Source organism: Falco rusticolus, chromosome 6 (assembly GCF_015220075.1).
Source record: "Falco rusticolus isolate bFalRus1 chromosome 6, bFalRus1.pri, whole genome shotgun sequence".
NCBI classification, from domain to species: domain Eukaryota; kingdom Metazoa; phylum Chordata; class Aves; order Falconiformes; family Falconidae; genus Falco; species Falco rusticolus.
The window spans coordinates 54,213,530-54,232,825 of NC_051192.1; the positions used below are offsets into that span (position 1 = coordinate 54,213,530).

A 19,296-nucleotide genomic window follows, 5' to 3' on the forward strand; every position below is an offset into this window, starting at 1 on the left:
CAGGATTTCACCCTTTAGATGTACTTCTAAACAGCTTGAAAGGAAGGAAATGAAAGTTTCTGCCTCCTTACAGTTATTGTGCAATTATAGTAGAATTCCAGTGGAAATCTACCATAATGACCATAGAGAGCAGTAACTTGCTGTTCAGGACAGGTGGCCAAATAATTGACTTGGCCTGGCTAATACTCTGTTGTTTTCTTCCTTAGTAATGAAGCATCTTGGTCAAGGTTATTATTTATACACCACCATTGTTTGGACAGCTGTTTACAAATACCTCAGATAATGAAAATGTAGACTAATTAAATAGTAGTTGAGAAATGGTAGAGCAGTGAGGTCAAATAATGAATGATGAAATTCTAGGTGTTACTGATTTAAAGTTAAAAAAAATAAATCCTTTATGTATTAGTGTCTTTCTATGGCCAGGGTAAGAAGCTGCAAAGCTTACGGGGTGGAGGCATTAATTGCTTTCCCAGTATTTTAATTACCTAGGTAAAAAGCTTTACTTTTTTATTCTGTAAACTTAACCTTATCTGACACCTAAGCAGTTAAAAATTTGTGTGCTGCAGTTTAAACTGAGAATTTTTTTTTTAAATGCTACAGCCTAATTTGAACCCTGAATTTTAATGGCATCAGCATTTCTTTTGCATATTCCTTAGTTTATATACTGTGGGTTAATATTTCAGTTTCCTTTATTATGGTTGGTGTTATAGTTAATTGATATTAAGTAGTTATCCTAAAATATTCAGGTTTTAATTAATTTGTATATTTAGTTGCCTGTAGACCTTGGAATAACCATAACAGAGCATAGAATTAGATACATTAAGTTGTTGGATGCTGTCTAAAAAGTTGTACATATCTACTATTTTAAGACTGATTTTTTGTGTGTTAACTGTTGCATATATTTTAGTACTGCTGAAGCTGTCCTACAGGAAATGGATAATATTAACATCAGGAGAAACAGGCGGTCTGGGGAAGTAGAACGGCTACGGATGTGGACAGATACAGAATTTGTAAGTGCGAAGTGTCTTAGATCTTGGATAAAGGTAATATCAAGGGGAAGCGTGCTTGTTTTTGCAATCTCTATACATTTGTCTGTAGCTCTGTCAAAAGGTTTCACATCCTCTTCAGTGGATAACACAAAAAACCTTGCTAAATTCAAATTCAGAACAAAATTCATGGATCTATACTAAATCATGTTTTCTTTGTGATGAATTGTCTGCCATGCTGTCATGATGTACTGTGGTAGTTCTCCTTTGGTTTGAAGTACGCTCTGGTAGTCTGAAAACAGGACCAGGACTATCATCTGCTTTGTTCCCTAAAGCAGTTTGATACTGATGTTAATTACGTGTTAGGTGAAGTAGGTGCTGAGAGACTAGTTTTACCACCTGTTAAATGAGACTGCTTTTGTAGTCTACCTGTGGAGGGCTCTGTTGGAAAAAAGACTTGGGATCTAGAGATTGTGTGGCGTATTAAACTTACTAAACTGTGGGCTAACAGTGTGAATGACATGGGACAGTACTGATGGGACTGTATGTGAATTTTATTCCAGGAAAACATGGATATGTATTCTCGAGTGAAAAGGAGGAGGAAATCACTGAGGAGAAATAGCTATGGAATTCAGAACCACCATGAAGTGTCCACAGAAGGGGAAGAAGAAGGTACGTGTTGTCAAGAATTTTAAGGGTTTGTCTGAAATATTTATAAAATGAAGTTCTCCTCAACATAAGTTAGCCATTTATTGCACTACAGAAAATAGTCTGGGTTTGGATCTGAATTTTGAGTTATTAAATTCATCAGTTAACAAGACTGCTGAAAATAAGTACACACAGAAGGATTCCTCCTCTTTAGGAAGAGAAGTTTTAGGGATCGCTGCATAGTTTTGTTTAAACAAAAGGAAGCTTATCTGAAAATAGTAGACTGAAGCCCGTTTTCTAAATGTTTCTATACTATGTTCCATTACTCCTGTTTTCTGCAGTGCTAAGTAATTGTAGCTTTCCTTGTATTCCCTGTAACAATCCTCTGGTGGAAGCCAGGATGTGATGCATGTCGTTTACAACAATGCATGTTCTAACTGGCTCACTATTTTTCATATGCTGGGTAGCCATTACCAGAAAGAATATGTAATAGTTCTGCATCCTTCCTTTGGGAAAGGTATTAATTAAAGTCTCTGATTTCTATACATCCACCAAATTTTAGGAGGCTTGTAGGCACACAACTGTATTAGAAATTCTACCTTCCTTTAAAAATATGGATGAACCTGGCCAGTGGGTTCTAAAGGTATTGTGAAAGAATTGTATTGTGGCTAACATGGCATGATCAACAGCATGCTTGGCTTCCTTAAGAAATTAGACTTCCCTTTCAGGAATCCAGACGGTTCAATGTAGCATGTCTTGATTTTGAACTGAAGCTGGTGTAAGAGGTGTGGTCTGTCCCAAATAATAAGAATGCAGTCTTAAATCTGAGATTCATGGGTGGAAATTCTGATCCTGTTAATAGATGGACCTAGGTGGTACCTTTGGTTTATTTGCTTTGTGTAAAAATGATGCTGTGAATTGTAAAGTTGTACATATTTTCATGCTGGGTCAGATATTTTTCTGAGGCTCCTGTGGGAAAAGAGAATAAAGGCATTATTCTTAATTTGAAGGATAATTATTGAAGGAAAAAGCTAGTGGATAGAAGTGATACTTGAAGTACTTTACAATGAAAACTGATTTTACTGCATTTGTTTTCTTACTGTTGCTTTCCCAGAACTTTCTGTGGCAAACTAGAAGGAAGTTTGACAGTGTGCTGTAAATTTATCTTGGTCTTCAGATTTCCAGTGATTTGGCATTTAGTGTTAAGAGGGGAATAATTCTCAGTGGCCATTAAATTATGAATTTTTAGGATGAAGATGGCTCTGGCATTAAGTAGAAGTGTTCTGAAAGTATTTTTCCCCCTCAACAGAGTCTCAGGAAGAAGATGGAGATATAGAAGCAGAAGAAGCTGAGGGAGAAGAAAATGATCGACCATATAATCTCAGACAGAGGAAAACTGTTGAAAGATACCAGGCCCCTCCAATAGGTGAGGAACTAGGCAGTGTTCATGCAGTTCTGCTCTGCTGACCTCCCAGAGTACCACAGGAGGTGTGGGAAGGGAAAAGTTGGATGACTAATCCTCATCCTTGATAAGATTCCCATGGAGCACTTTGTGACTTCCATCTTGCCTGTTTTTGTTTGCCATGTGAACAGGACTACTGAGACACAATCTGTCCGTTTGTCAGTCAGTGGTAGTGGCATCGCTGGTGCGTGCTGCCGCCTCAAACTTTGCAAGTACTGCCATGTGCTCAGCTCAGGGTTGGAGGTGAACGGGTTTAGGTGAAGAAATAGTTGACAGAAGTGGAATTCAGAAAGTAGCCTAAAAAGTTAGGTAATTACATAAGAAAAATAGTTACCGTTATGCCTGCATCTCTTCTTGAGTGGTAAGCCTAATTCATAACGGTAGATAAATTGCATAGCCGCAGTTACTGCATGTTGCCTAGGTGAGAAATTTAGAAGAGAGTAGTTCACTTGAAAGGGACTGACAAGGATCATCTAGTCCAACTGCCTGACCACTTCAGGGCAGCCCCAAAGTTAAAGTATGTTTATAAGAGCATTTTCCAAATGCCTCTTAAACACTGACAGGCTTGGGGCAGCAACCACCTTTCTAGGAAGCCTGTTGCAGTGTTTGACCACTGTCTCGGTAAAGAAATGCTTCGTAACGTTATGTTTGAATTTGCCCTGTTACAGCTTTGAACCATTTCCATACATTCTGTCACTTTATCCCAGGAGAAGAGCTGAGCAGCTCCCTCTCCATTTGCCCCTTCAGGAAGCTGTAGGGAGCAGTGAGGTCGCTCCTATTCTCCAAGCTAGACAAACCCCATGTCCTTAACCCTTCCTTATGGGACATGCTGTCAGGGATCCATATAGGTTTCAGCATAGTGTCTTTTGATTTTGAACATTTTAATACTTCTGTTTAAAATAAAGTATTCTGTGTGTATTTGGTTTACGCTACATAGTGTATGCAGTGTACTATGTCTTAAGGCTACTGGGAAATTAAGCTCTGATAGAGAAGTACTGCGGTTTATTTGTTAGGAGAAATTTCAAGACATCCTGTATTATCAGCTGTGAAGGGGTTTCTGTATGGAGTTTCATTTCCTGCAAATAAACTAAAAAGCTGGTGTCCTGGATGAATTACTTTCAGTGCCATGATAGCCATAGCTGTGACGATTTGAGGAGGCTGAGGGTGAAATTCCCATGACTGTGTCAAGCCAAGGATGGTGGTAGTGAAATAAAGCATAAGAGGTTTGATTTCCCTCCACACTCCCCAGTTCTTTCTGTAATTTGAGCTTTCAGAGAAACCAGTGATAACATTATTGGTAAAGCAATAATCTAGCACTTTGGCATTGCATTTAGATTAGTTTATAATTCTTTTATAATTGATGTTACAAACCTGTAACTTCTCTTACTCAGTGCCAGCTCATCAAAAAAAGAGGGAAAATACACTGTTCGATATTCACAGATCTCCTGCAAGAAGAAGCCATATAAGGTAAATGTCAGTCTTGTGGTACCTAGTTGTTTGCTTTCCCTCAGTACGTTTCTGTTAGCTTTTGATTTTTCCAAACATTCTTGAGTAGTGCAATTGATTCACGCATGTGCATGGGTCTTGAATTGTATCATGGTCCGATCCTGATCAGCATATAAAAATGAATTTCATAGTGATTTGTGATACCAGTAGAGGCTTTGTGATAAAGAAAATGGAAACAGGTGTGCTGCAAGTGCTGACAGGAGTTGCATATTGCACACTGTAGCTTTTCCTCTAAGTGTATATATTTAGTGTTTAAATCCAAACCAGCAATTTAAGAAATACCCCCTTTTTTTTCTATAAAAATAAACAAATCAGGCTAATGTGTGTTTCTTTTCCTTCCAGTTCAAATTTAATTCAAGTAACATTAACAATTTAATAAAATATTTACCTAGCATCACTTTTGACTCTTACTTTTTGTGTCAAAGAAGTCTGGAATACACCAGGTTGTTCTGGAAACTGTTAGTTGACTTTATTTAGCAAAATGGATGAGGTCAGAGCTTAATACACTTTTTTTTAAAAATAAACTTACTCAAAAGTTCAAAAAGAGAATCTGTCCATGAACAGAATTCAAGTAAATGAATGCTAGTGTCAGCTGAAACACTTTTCTTACTGCTTAATTTAATGGCACAGTGAAAATATGAGAAGTAAATAAAATAATAGAAACTTATGATTCTACAATTTCTTTGTAGTAGAAAGACATAATTTTGAAGAGCTTTTTTTCTTTTTGGCTTTAAGTGCAAATGACATTTTCTTGGATAATCTCAGGATTTCTACTTGTTAGTAAGATACAAAGAGTATGAAAGCTATTATCCCTTCAGTTTTAGCATGCTCATTGCTCCACTCTCATTTTATCCCTTCTTGTCAGGACACTGTCATAAAAATTCTTCCTAATTGCATTATATTCTCTTTGACATATTTTTAAATGTATCTAATTTTGGTTATTGAACAGTAAAACTGATTGACAGTGTTATCCTTTGGCAAAAAACAGCTACTCAGTGCATTATCATGTTCAGACAAATGGTGTAGCTTACTATATTCACTAAAAATACGTGGATTTTTACTAGTAGCTAACTTTTTCCTGCAAAAAAAGTGCTGACTTTTTTCAAACTTGAGTACCATTTTGTACAGAAGATGTAATGTACATTCTCTAATTTTTCTGTAATACTGTCATCCTAAAATAAATGGTTCATGCAGACTTTGAATAATAATTCAGATTCACATCAGAAATTAAGCTACAGTTACTGGTATTTTGTGAAACCTGCTGTTCGGAATTAATGACCTCATAAAAAAGAGCCCTTATGCTTTAGGAAGTATGGGATTTTTTCAATATAATTTTTTAGATGATATTTAAAGGAAGACATCAAACTGAGTAAGGAGATCTTGATATTTCTGTGATACTAGAGGTGGCTGAAATGGTTGGAAGCTTTCCTAAGTGCAATTGCTGCCTGATGAGCTTCAGTAATTTATTGATTGAATACTCAGTCACACTTGCTGAGGTGACATGGACTGGACCACGTATCTACTGTTCTAGTAATGTGCATGTTGAAGTCAGGTATTCCTGTGACAGTAAAAGATGTTGTTCCCCTTCCAGATTATTTTGTTACTTAGTAAAACAAAAATTTGCGTGCATCTTACACATGAACGTACTGTACTTGCTGTTTCCACTTCATTTTTGTAGAAGAATTAGAATGTGCCATTCTGCTGCAAAAAGGCCTGAGTTTTATGTTTATTTTGCCACTTTAATAGGAGAAAGAAGCATGCCATTCACAGCAGTGATACAACCTCTTCAGATGAAGAACGTTTTGAAAGAAGAAAATCTAAAAGCATGGCCAGAGCAAGAAATAGGTATTAAAACATCCTTGGTCTTTAGGGGGGTTTGATTTTTATTATTCTATCAGAAAACAAGCAGAACTATTCTATAATGTTCTATCAGTTCTGCAAACTTTTTTGATTCTGCCTGTGACTACCTGCAGACACAGTTTTGGAGGACTGCTGGTTATATATTAATATAAGATTTTGAACTCTTATGAATAGATAATTAACAATAGTGATAGAAAGATCATAACTGTTTCTTTCAATTGGGTTGTAACACAAACATCTGTTGATTTAAAACAGATTTTTGTTCTTAGTTTTACTTGATCCCAGTTATTTCAGAGGTACTCCCGATACTAGCTCTTATTTTTCTCTCATCCTGTTTTGTAACAGTTATGTGCATTTTACACACCCAGCGGATGTATTTTTGACCTTACATTTATTCACCAGTTATGTAAAAGCGGAAGATCTATAAAGTGTATCAGTAAATTTACTTAATGCCCCAGATACATTATTTGGAAAACTGAACAGAAGAAAATGTGTTTCCTCATCTTTTTTTTTAATGTCTTTACCTGTGTGCCGCACTGTTTCCTTTTCCATTGTGAGGAATTCCAGTTATGTACAGCTACCAGAAGTGTAGTTCCAAGTGTAACCTGTGTTTTACTGGTACCTTTCCTCCTCCCTTTGTGTATTTGACCTGATGTAATACCTGCCTGTGTGTGGGCTTAAAGCTTCTTTGTATACACTAAGAATCTGGGACAGGTGGATGTGAGTTATGGCTGATCTACACGAAATATTTTTATTTCCTTTCTTTGGACTCTAATGAGCTGTATTTTCTTTTAATTGTTTTTCCTTATACTTTTAATACTTTTCTTACTATACTGAACTTAATGCAGTTCATCACTGCCAGTGGAGAGTGTTCTGTTCTTTTGGTCAACATTGTTTCTTCTGTGCTTAATCAAAATAGCTTGTCCAGCCTGGTTTTCCAGATTGAAATATCTGTATGGAAGCATAAAACTATCTTTATATTTAAGGAATTTCCAGATATACAAGAATAATTACCAAAGTAGAGGTTAGTTTTGATTACCTTATCAATCCAGGAGGGTTGTCTCTTTAGTTAGTAGAAGGCATTTAATCTCTTGGTTCTTCCTGTTCCAGCAAAATGATCAAAACATAATGTTTATTTTTTGGTGGTTTTTTTGGTTGTTGTTGAACAGGTGCCTGCCTTTAAACTTTAGAGCAGAAGACTTAGCTAGTGGAATCCTGCGAGAACGTGTGAAAGTTGGGGCGAGTTTGGCAGATGTCGACCCAATGATTATTGATAAATCGGTAGGTTTTGTTAGAACTTTTTATTTTCCTTTCCCCAGTTACGCATAAGCAGAATTCACTACAGCCTTTCATTGGAGTTGAAGTAAATTTGTAATAAGCTCACTTAGTTGTTTTTTTCCAGGGCTGTTGTCTGTTTATGCCTTTGGGCTACAAAGCACTTGCTTTTGGCCCATAGGTAATGAACGGGCTGCATACATATCATATATAAGCCAAAATATCAATTGCCCAACTATATTTATTTGTTTACAGTCAGTTTGCTATTGCAAGTAATAGTAGAAACTGGGATATGCTGAATAGTGCAGAAAACAGAAGTGTTGACCACCTGGGTTGGTTAACTCAGTGCTACTCAGAAACAGTGATGCATGTTAGCTTATGGTGTGTTGTGCAGAAGCCATTGAATTATTACTAGAACTGAATCATTGTCTGGAAATACTTTGGCTATATTCATATTACGCTGTGCCTGAGCTTAGAAATGCTGTCAGACTTAGGCTGGATCTCTGTAGATGTCCAAGCATCCCTACCACAGTTATCTTGTGAACTATGTAAACCTCGTGTGGGCAACCCAAGAGTTGACTTTCTCAGCTTTTTTTTTACACTTTCAAAACTTGGGGCACTCTGTTGAACAGTGCAGTGTTGTTTGTAATTTTTTTCCAAATATGTTATTTTATAAGTAAAGGTACTTTTGTGGAAAGGTGTTACAATACATGCTTTGTATGCTTTGTGTTTTTTCTAAGGTGCGTTTTGATAGTGTAGGGGGATTGAGCCATCATATCGTTGCACTTAAAGAAATGGTAGTGTTTCCTCTTCTCTATCCAGAAATATTTGAAAAATTCAAAATTCAGCCGCCAAGGTAGGTGTATTTGCTCTTACTGTCATATTTTATTTTATTAAGCTCTGAAGAATGCTTCACTTGAGCACACATAGGAGATTGATTCTTCCCCTGAAGTCTTCAAATAGACTTGCATGTTTGCTACTGCACTTGTCTATCAGAATGTAATAAGTGGGATGAAGACTTACAAAAATCTAGTTTATTTTTCTTGTGGTATGAAGGTAATCTTCATGATTTGGTCAAAGAAAGAATTCTCAAGTGTTCTGTTTAGTAGTACCTTGACTTTTTTTCCATTATGTTATCAAATATTTTACTAAATCAAGCTAAATGCTGATGGTTTTTTATGTAATTAATCTCAATAGCCTTATATTATGGCTTTAATATTTATGAATTGGGCATCTTGGTGTGTGATTTAAAGGGGTACACATAATCTAAGTAAATTGAATATTTTGGAATATTTTTGTCATTTAAAGGAAGTACATCTCTCCAAAGAAGTAATGCTGATTCAAGTATTAACTAAGATTTAATATTTGAGGAGATGTTTAACTAGTGTAAAACATCCTTTGGAAGCTTAATATGCCTTTGATTAATGTTCACTACAAAGTAAAGATTTACTGATTTTAAAGCATAAAACAAACTTTGGATTTTATGAAGTCATGTTGAATACACTAAATAATAATAATAATAATAATAATAATAGAACTTAAAGTCTTTCTTCTCCAGGCTCCCTGTCTTCATTATAAGATTTGACTTGGAGTTTTTCAGGAGACGTAAAATAAGTTTGTGACTGTGTTGATCCATTTATCTTCAGGGGCTGTTTATTCTATGGTCCTCCTGGAACAGGTAAAACCTTGGTAGCTAGAGCTCTAGCTAATGAATGCAGTCAAGGAGACAAAAAGGTGGCTTTCTTTATGAGGAAAGGAGCAGACTGTCTCAGTAAGTGGGTTGGTGAATCTGAACGCCAGCTTCGACTCCTTTTTGATCAGGTTAGATGAAAATACATATTTTTTCATATAATTTCTTTGTATGTTGGCTTTTTTGTGTTTTAGGCAGCTGAAGTGATTTGCAATTGTAACTATAATTGAAACTGTAAATTGCATAATTGGGCAGGATTTGTCCAGAGTTTATATTTTTATCAGTCTAAGGTGTCTCAGTTTGTCTTCACTATCACTCAAACACACAGTAAAACTGATACGCTGGTGCCATCTTGCTTATTCAGAGGAGAATGCAGTCTTTTTGCTTCGAAACAGTGCTGTAGTTAAAAATTCAGTTTTATTTTCAGACTACACTTTTTGACAAAGGTGTCTCAATATATGTATTAGTTTAGAATTTTAATGCATTGTAACAAAAAGATTTTCCAATGTTGATGATAAATCATGAATTAACAGTAAATTCAATTATTTTTTTGCATACCAGGCATACTTGATGAGACCCTCTATAATCTTTTTCGATGAAATAGATGGCTTGGCTCCAGTTCGTTCTAGCAGACAAGATCAGATTCACAGGTAATATTTCTTATACGCTACCATTATTTTGGTATATACGGCATTATCTTGGTAAACTCTTAAATGTAATTTTACTCAGTTCCCACAAAAGGTTTTTAATTCTGCTTAAGCCCACGTACACTAGAAAGGACAGATTGTTGAGGATTTTTTTTGTGTTGAAAGTCATCTTTTCAGTTCTTCAGAGACTGTATTTTGCTGAGAATTGAATTGTAATGGAGATTACCCATCAGCAATGTTATTAACTTAAAATTCCCCAGCATTTCTTTTGATTGCTGGTTTTGTACTGTAAACAGATCGTCTGTTACGATCCCAGTAGAATAATCCATTGAAAAAAAAATTTGCTATAAAATGAGAAATTGTTATGTTCTATAAATGAACTGGATACTCATATCATTTTGATTCTGGATGGTGTGGCGTGCAAACTTATGTTGAGTTACTATCATGTCATTTTTAAAAATACTTTTTACAACAGTTTACTGCTGGTTGAAATTTACTTACTGGCTGCCTTCAGTCTCAATTTTTCTGTGTTTTTTATGGTGAGGCACTTACATTTTTCATTCTATAGGTGACGGCATTTGTGTGGTTATCTCCCCCCGCTCAGCTGAGCAGGCAGGAGAGAAATTTTGGGGCCAGCAGACTAGGAGGTTATAGGAATATACAGCTTTGGTTTGATGCACTTTTCTTCTGCCTGGTGCTACAGTTGCTCTGAACAGGACGATGCATACACCGTTAATGGAAGAGAACTTTTCAGAGCTGCAGTAAATGGCTTCCTGAGCTCACATTCCCCAAAGCTTTTAAAGGAGGAAGTTTGGTGTGTAATACTAAGTATAATACAGATTATATCAAAAGGTTCCTTCTTCCATTGAGACTTGAAACAGTTACGCAACTGTTACCTTAACATTTTTCTTTGAAATTGTGAATGTTGCAGTTGAAAAAGTAAAAGAATCTCACAATCTTCCATATAATTTCTTTTTTTTTTAAAAAAAACCCACCTCTCTTTTAGCTCTATAGTGTCTACTCTTCTTGCCCTCATGGATGGACTGGATAATAGAGGTGAAATAGTTGTAATTGGTGCTACAAACAGACTGGATTCTATAGATCCGGCACTCAGGAGACCTGGTCGCTTTGACAGGGAATTTCTTTTCAACTTGCCTGATCAAAAGGTAAAGCTTACAAAGGAGATTTGTTAATAAACATTTCTAGTGTACTAAACATTTGAATGTCTGACAACCAAGGTTATGAAATAAAAATATGCATTCTTATTTGTAAGAGTGTGTTTTAATTTTTGGAAGGCATTTTTAGTAAAAGCACATTGTATACATAAAATTGTAATAAACTTCAGATCTTCAGAATATAGTTAAAACTAAAGAGAGGTAAATTGTTTGCATTAGACTGAATTGCTGATCAAAACGCTGTGGTTTTGTATGGATTTGTGTAATGAGCCCTAACTACTGGGGTTTTGGAAGTTATGGTAAGAGAAAATAGCTTTATGAGCATGTAGACTGCTAAGTACATAAACATTCTACATGGAAAGCCAGATGTTATTGGTAACAGGATCATTTCAGTTCCTTGTTCTAGACTTCTATAAAATCAGCCATAATATTTCATTAATTTATACTTAAAATTAAATTTACTTTGCATATTGATAGTTCTAGTTGGATTCTGTAGAATTTAAAAATGAAATAGTTTTGGAATTCATGTGTATGTACTGTGCTACTCAGCAATAAATTACGTGGCAAGGCATTTGACAGTAGAAGCTGTTAATCATAGGTGCAGCAATTAAAAATTATAGAATTATGATAATTCCTAATAAAACATGAGTTTTGATCGGTTCATGTATAATAATGTTGATTAAACAGCAATTAAAATGTGTAACTGGTATACTGAAAAAAACCACTGCTTACATAAGGAATTAAAAAAGAAGCGAAAACTTCCACTCTTGAGAGATTTTGAGTGCTAGGTTCTATGTTATGCATCTCAGTGACAGGTCAAAACCAGATAAAATAACTTCATATTCACATGAATAAATAATATTCTTGTCTAAAATATTATGACATAGATTTCACTTGCTAATTTTGATTTTATTTATTTTTTTTTTTAAATCAGGCACGAAAGCACATTCTACAAATTCATACCAGGGATTGGAACCCCAAATTGTCAGATCCTTTCTTAGGAGAACTGGCTGAAAAATGTGTTGGTGAGTGTTATGTTTCTAGTACTTTTACTGTAGATGCTTTCTCTTCTGTGTAAAACTTTGAAGGTATGTTAAATGTATCAGGGTATTTTTTTTATTTTTACCTTTCTAAACTTCTGTACTTTCAACAGCACTTTTTTTTTTGTAATAACAAAATACACTTCTGTCTTACTAAAATGTGAAATGAGTAGCTAGTAGTCGTTTGAAAACACAAACATGTCGCCTGTCTCTAACATCACTGTCCTTATATAGGATATTTCCCTCCAAGAGAAGCAAAGTGAAGTGGGAATTGGAATCTTTAGGTAGACTTCCCATTAAATTAGTATAATACAGAAGAGATAGGGAGACCTGGTCTTGGGGTTTTTTTCTGTCTGCTTATGGAGGGAAAAAGTACCAGTACTTGTGTGGGGTTTTTTCTTGTTTTGATTTTGTTTTTACTGACTGGCATGCTCTCCTCTGACCTAAATCCAACAAACTAACCAGCCTTTCTAAAGATGAATTTTTTTCCAGATTGCTAGCACAGAACAACCTCAAAGTGTAGATATAGGCAGGGGGGAAAAAAGCACCACACCATGAATACATTAAATATACCTTTGGAGCACCCAAAGACCTGCTGTACTATGGTGGTTCAAGATAAATCTGCTGCTTTAAAAGCTAGTTAGAAATAAACCCAAATATTTTTATAGTGAATTTAACAGAGGAAGTGACCCAAAACACACACCACAATATCTTCTCAACAATTTGTCATGCAAAGATACATCCTCTGTCAGTCATCTGCTTGGACAAGCACTGAAGTTCTCAGAAAAAGGACAGTCTCAAATATCTGTGCATTGGAATCCATCATCAGAGAGATAAGAACTTCAAATGCAACATCAGTCCATTCAGTCAGCTACAGTACATCCGAATTATCCTCTTCATCCACTGGGACATCTATCATCGAAGCAGCATCCCTCCGCTTTTGATGCACAAAGACCTCAACATCTTCTGGTGAGGAGAAAACATAACTATCCAGCAAACTCCAGTTTAAGCTTTTCCAGGTGTAAGACAGCATGTGCCAAACCCATTTCATGTAAATTCTGCTTGATTTGTGCAAAGACGTGGTGGTGCTTAGTGGGAGAGAGGGGAATAGATGGGATAAACCCCAGTTGTTTCTTTGAAAATTCACCTTGGTTTTGCATTGAGAACACAATTATGTATTGCAAAATTTCAGACCATACGGAAAGCCGTTCATAGGTTTGATTGGAAGACATTCTCTGTGCTCAGTAAACCTGTCAGTTCTGTGGAAGTCAGCTCACAAAAGGAAATACTTTTTCTGTTTTCTTTGGCTTTCCTACTGTCCAACTCCTTGATTGTCTCTGTTCTGTATCTTGGAGTTTAAATGTTTTCATACATCCAAGATTAAAACCTTTTGACTATTACCAAGGACTTTTTAAAACAGCTGAAGTAAGACTGGTTTATCTTCTTCATCTTGAGATTGCCTCATCATTTCTCTAAGTGACATCTGCAGCAACTAATTATTTAAACAGACTTTCCAGATTTCTTTGTGGCCATTGCAAATCAGACTCATTGGTGCACTTGTCACATGATACAGTATGTACTGGTCTTCTATTTCCTCTTGTGTGCAGGTTTTCTTTAAAAACAAACCAACCAATACCCCCTCAACCCCTTCCCCAACTAAAAGCTGCATAGACTCAACAGGCTTTTCACATGGCATGATTTATACCTCTCTCCAGTTCATCAAACTTGGGAACAATTAACTACAAGCATATGGATCCTAATGAAGAAAACTGCTGAAATGCTACCAAAGTAGATGACTTTGGGGAAGCAGGTGTATGTGCGACTTGGAACTTTTTAAGATCCAGGGGTGTAATTGTAAAGAAATTAGGAGGGAAAAGCCCCAGGACTTCAAAAAAATTAGCTTATTTCCTGAGGGTTGATTTTTGTCCCAGGTGTTATGGATTACATACCTTTTAGGAGATTTCTATGTATGTGAGAACTAAAGGACCCACTTCACTGAATGGCCACATGACTGCAATGTGTGTGAGACAAAGTGAAGCAGCTTGGGGAGAGCAGAGAATTGCTCAGAAGACCACACACTGATGTCTAATTAGTACCTTCAATAAACACAAGTAATTATTATGGTTTTTTTTCTCCTTACTGGAGGTGGGCCCCAGATACCCTGAACTTTAAAAATAATTTCTTATCTCTTGTGCTTACTTCATTGTTCTGAACGATCACTTTCTGTAGGTGGACAGACTCGTAACTATTAACTCAGTCTTGTAGGAAACAAAACATATTAGCAACCAGAAAAGTGTGAATTCCTCCATCTGTCATCTTGCAGATGAATCTTTTTACAATGGAATAAAGGTTATTTAAATAATGTTAAATAGAGTTGTAAAGAAGCAGACCATTGTGCTCAAAATGCTTGTTAAAAATACTCTATTCTGTGCTTACTGTTGCAGGAGCATTTTGTGGCAAAATGATGTTGTGTTAGATTTTTTCTTTCCCGTCCTAATGTTATGATGGAGGGGGAAGTTTTGGCATTAGTGTTCATTTTTTTCAGATTTTTTTTTTAAAAAAACATAGTTGTTTTTTTAATTTCTGTCATCATGCTGAGTTGTTCACTGACTCGTTTTCCCTGCAGTCCATTTCAGGAGTCGTAGGGAGTTGCACAACATCAATTGGAGGAAGTGGTCAAGTTTGTTCATCTGAACGCTTCACCCAGTTCAGTAACTGTTTGGTGTAGATTTTTGGGGTAGATGTTAGGCAGAGAAAGTTTCAAAGAGGACGTAATTTCTGCACCAGAGAGGTGAAAGAGTATGGGTTTAAAGTTTTAGCGATCGAAATACATTCTTTGGAAACCTAATGAGAACCCAGTTGTTTGCTGTCCTGCTCTTTGAAAGTTGTACTTCGAAAACATTAGCAGATTGTGGTGGTGATGGGTAGAACAAAACGGGCTACTTGACAAGTCTTCTCTTATTGTGCTACGTTAAGGTGTGCTGGTGCATTTTGCCTGCCAAACTGAACCCCCTTTGTGAGGTGCTTCAAAAAGGGAAGCAAATGCACCGAACCTTGGGTTTATATTGCAGTGCCATTTCAGGCAAAAATAAATTCAGGTTATTTACTGTTGGCATGATACATTTTATTTTGCTTTGACAGTACTTTACTCATGTTTTTCTTCTTCTTAATCAGTGTGCATTTACTTCTTGGAAAGAAAAAGCTTCTAAATGTTTCATAAGAAACAGGATTTTGGCAGTTTTACTGCCACTGAAATGGATGTACAGTATGCACAAGAGAGTCCCTCAAAAAGAGGCACCAATTATTAGTCTTGAAATGTAATTGCTCCTGAGAAATGAAAGGTAGAAATGGAGACTAATTGTGTATCTGATCACCTGAGAATTTAATTTTAAAAATAGGCTACAGGCTATTATTTCCTAATTTTGCAATTCTTTGGAGATGTACAAGCGGTGATTAAAATGACTGTTAGAAAGTGATATTACAGCATTTATTAATAGAAAAATTGGAAAAGATACAGCTCCTAAGCTGCTGAATCTTTTGTCACGGAGATACTAAAGTAGTTTTTAAGGTTACAGGCGTTCAGTGCTGTGTATCTCTAGTACATCTTTGATTTGAGCTTTGTTTTAGTCGTGTCCGTGTCCCCCCACCCCGATTTTGTGTTAATCCAGTATGCTTGTTAGATGAGAAATGGACGAATTTAAATGGGAATGCGATACCTGATATTGAAAGAACAAAGCAGAGTTTAAAGGAAAAACCTTGGGTTTCATTTCTCTGATGCACCTGTAGCTACTGTCTAATGGTTTCACATGGTTAATGGAGTGTGCCTGCATGGTTTTGATTTCATAATGGGTGTTAGTTAAAAATACCCAAACCTGAGTGCTGAAAAGAATTAGTTGCCTGTTGATTAATGTAGTGGATGTATTTGAACGTATATTTCAAATGTCAGTTGTATTTATTTCAAGGTTACTTGTGAACGTGAGTTGCTGCATTTTAGATAATTAACAGTGTGTGCACATCAAGTTACACTATTATAGCTACTAACCTCTTATAAAATTGGGAAACTTGGTTTAAAAGTTGCAGAAGGAGCCTGATATTTGTGGTGATCTTCCATCTGTGTTTTTTTTTTTTTTTAATAATTTTCAAGTATATGAGAGAAAGGTGGAACTTGAAGTCTCAGCCAACTGACAAGTTGGTATTCTTTATTATTATCCCCTAAATGTATATATCTGAAAGATGAGGATGGAAGATTGTCTATCTTTTGTATTAATTGCTTCCTTTTTTTTATTTTTCAACACTGTGTATGGAATCAGCTTTGTTCCTTGTTGCTTGTATGAATCTTGTAAAAATACATGTGCCAGCAGCACTGTAAGAACAAGAGGATAAAGAGAGAGAAACAAGGCAGGCTTCAGTTTTGGGACTTGGTGCTGCCAAAAGTGTATTCGAAGAGCAGAGTAGAAAAAGCTCAAATGTGTAAGACTTGTTGAGGAGGAGGAAGTGCAGTTAAAAAAGAGTTGAATGAGAATAGTTTAACCAAAGAATTGACTAATTAGCTTCTATAAACACTTCACTGCAAAACGGTAAACTTTTATGTGGCAATACCTCAGTGCAACACGTTTTCCTACAGTGAGTATAATTCTGAAAGAGTTTCCCCACTGGAATAATGTTTTACGTTTTTTGAAAGATGGAGCTACAGTGCTACAGAATACAGTGGCATATTAAAGTGTCGTGCTGAGAGATAGGGAAAAATTTAATACCTAATTTCTAATTCAGGGGGGAAAACCCCCAAATCATTAGTACTGCAAAAGGCACAGAAGTATTAAGTGTCTCAGTATTTCATATCAGATCTGTGTTTTTCAGTAATGATTAAGCAATTATAGGTAGCCACCTGTAGATACTTAGGAAGCTAGGGTAAATTAAAATTCAAATGTTCTAAAATACTTTTTCTACTCTTTTAGATACAGTAGTAAAATTATGAAACTCTAAAAAGTCTCAAACATTTTTTCTTGACAGTAAAAGTTCACATTTTTCCAAGAGTCCACAGTATGGTTTTTTAACAAGAGATTTAATTTCTTCCGTATTCTACTCGTGAAACATTTTTCTTCATACTTCTCATTTTCTCAGTCTCGAGAAGTTTGAAGTCGGTGATGTTCATCCAGTATAACAAAAGTACTTCGCTGTTAAAAAGTATATACACGTAGAGATACTAAAGTAAAAAAGGAGGAGAGGGACTAGCCTGTTAAAATTGCACACATATTTTGTACAATATTAAGAAGAGAGATGACAGACCTATAACCCTGGTCTGAAAATGCACTATGTATTGCACTATATAGTGAAAATGTAAGTCATTTTAACATCAATGTGGAACTGTTTTTTACTATATTTCAATATACCTGTACATAATTTATTGGGACACAACACTGTCACTAGGTTACGACGTGATACCTTTTGGCAGATGCTTTTGTGGACCTTGACAATTAAGTATTACTGATTGGTTTTAGCTTTAGGCATGTTTGAAATACATGTAGCACAGCAATGCTATTTCACAGAAGATATTTTTGTTTTTGTGTGCACTAGGGTACTGTGGAGCTGACATAAAAGCACTTTGCACTGAGGCTGCCTTGATTGCCCTGAGACGACGCTATCCCCAGATTTATGTGAGCAGTCAGAAACTACAGCTTGATGTTTCCTCAGTAGTTCTCAGTGCGCAGGATTTTTATCATGCAATGCAGAATATTGTGCCTGCTTCCCAACGTGCCGTGACATCTTCAGGACATGCGTTATCTCCTGTGATCAGACCACTGTTGGAACGTACCTTCACTAACCTTCTGGAGGTTTTACACAAAGTGTTCCCTCATGCTGAATTTAGCCAGGGTGACAAAAGTGAAGGTATGTGATACGATTTTTTTTCCGCAAATGCTGTTTCAATTTGAAAATACTTCAGCTGGCTTTCTTGTATTGCTCACCTTAAACGTGATACATATTTGATTCGGTGTACGTAAATACACTGAATCACTTGGATGTTGCATACTTTTACTGATTCCAGGTTGCTGTGGAATTTAATAAACTGACCTTATGTAGACCAAGATCCCATAGGTGTGAGTGTCACCTGAAAAAAGGAGACACCCCCCCTCCCCCCAAATAATTCACAATTGAAATATGAGAAATAATGGCGCATAGTCAGATGGCAGAACAAAAGAAAATAGTGAGGTGATGTTGCTTAGTGTATTTGGACCTGAAACCGGAGCTCCTGTCCTGAGTGTCCCTGGTCCTTTGCTTGCTGATGATGTGGAAGCAGGCTGCAGAGGAGTGCTGTGGGGAGCTTGCAGCTCAGCAGGTGAGTCTGTGGTTTGCCACAGATACCTGAGCCTATGTAATGGTCGTCTGTAGGTTAAGGAGAAAGTCCTGAGGCTTCCCTCCCCTTGAACTGGCCTGATGCACTCTTGATCCTGAGTTGATTCTGCTGGCCTAGCAAGCAGAGAACTATTTGCTGTGTTGTCAAGTTAGCTTTTTGCCAAATTAGTGAGTAAAATAAACTCGCTAAGGGGTCAGATGTATGCCAGAACCCTGCTGCAGTGGGAGTGATGTGAGTGCATTGAGGAAGCTGGGAATGAGAAGGAATGCGACTGACTGTTTTGACTGGCAGGGAGTTAGTAGGTGCTGGGTTATTTTACCCAGCTCTTCTCTGAGACATACTTTAATAGTTACCCATGTAATTTCTTGGAAATGTTGAACAAGGTATCTTGCTTTTGATACCTACTTATTCTGTGACATACTATTTCCTACTGTTCTTACCTGGGATTACCCCCACCCCCCAACTATGTAAACAGTACTTATGGCTGTGTGTGATGAACTTGACAATAGCCCAGGTCACAGATTGAATCTGTGACAGCCATGACTTTCTTTTCTTTCCTATTCTAGAGCACACTTCCAGGCTGCAGCCCAGGCAGCTTGTGCTGATCCCTGTGCTGGCTGCTGCAGTTCCTCCAGCCCAGCTGTGCATTTTTGCT

At 36.5% G+C, this 19,296-nt stretch overlaps 1 protein-coding gene across 5 annotated transcripts in view; it reads left to right on the plus strand.

Annotated features, from left to right (window-relative positions):
* The window catches only part of ATAD2B (ATPase family AAA domain containing 2B), a 77,876-nt gene that overhangs the window by 19,629 nt on the left and 38,951 nt on the right, over positions 1–19,296 (plus strand). For all 5 annotated transcript variants that reach the window (XM_037391447.1, XM_037391448.1, XM_037391451.1 and 2 more), the window contains 12 exons: positions 908–1,010; positions 1,550–1,658; positions 2,944–3,060; positions 4,488–4,563; positions 6,349–6,447; positions 7,632–7,743; positions 8,478–8,593; positions 9,384–9,558; positions 9,989–10,077; positions 11,081–11,240; positions 12,184–12,274; positions 17,864–18,175. In XM_037391447.1, coding sequence (XP_037247344.1) covers positions 908–1,010; positions 1,550–1,658; positions 2,944–3,060; positions 4,488–4,563; positions 6,349–6,447; positions 7,632–7,743; positions 8,478–8,593; positions 9,384–9,558; positions 9,989–10,077; positions 11,081–11,240; positions 12,184–12,274; positions 17,864–18,175 — 1,559 coding nt within the window. The remainder of the gene's footprint in view (positions 1–907; positions 1,011–1,549; positions 1,659–2,943; positions 3,061–4,487; positions 4,564–6,348; positions 6,448–7,631; positions 7,744–8,477; positions 8,594–9,383; positions 9,559–9,988; positions 10,078–11,080; positions 11,241–12,183; positions 12,275–17,863; positions 18,176–19,296) is intronic.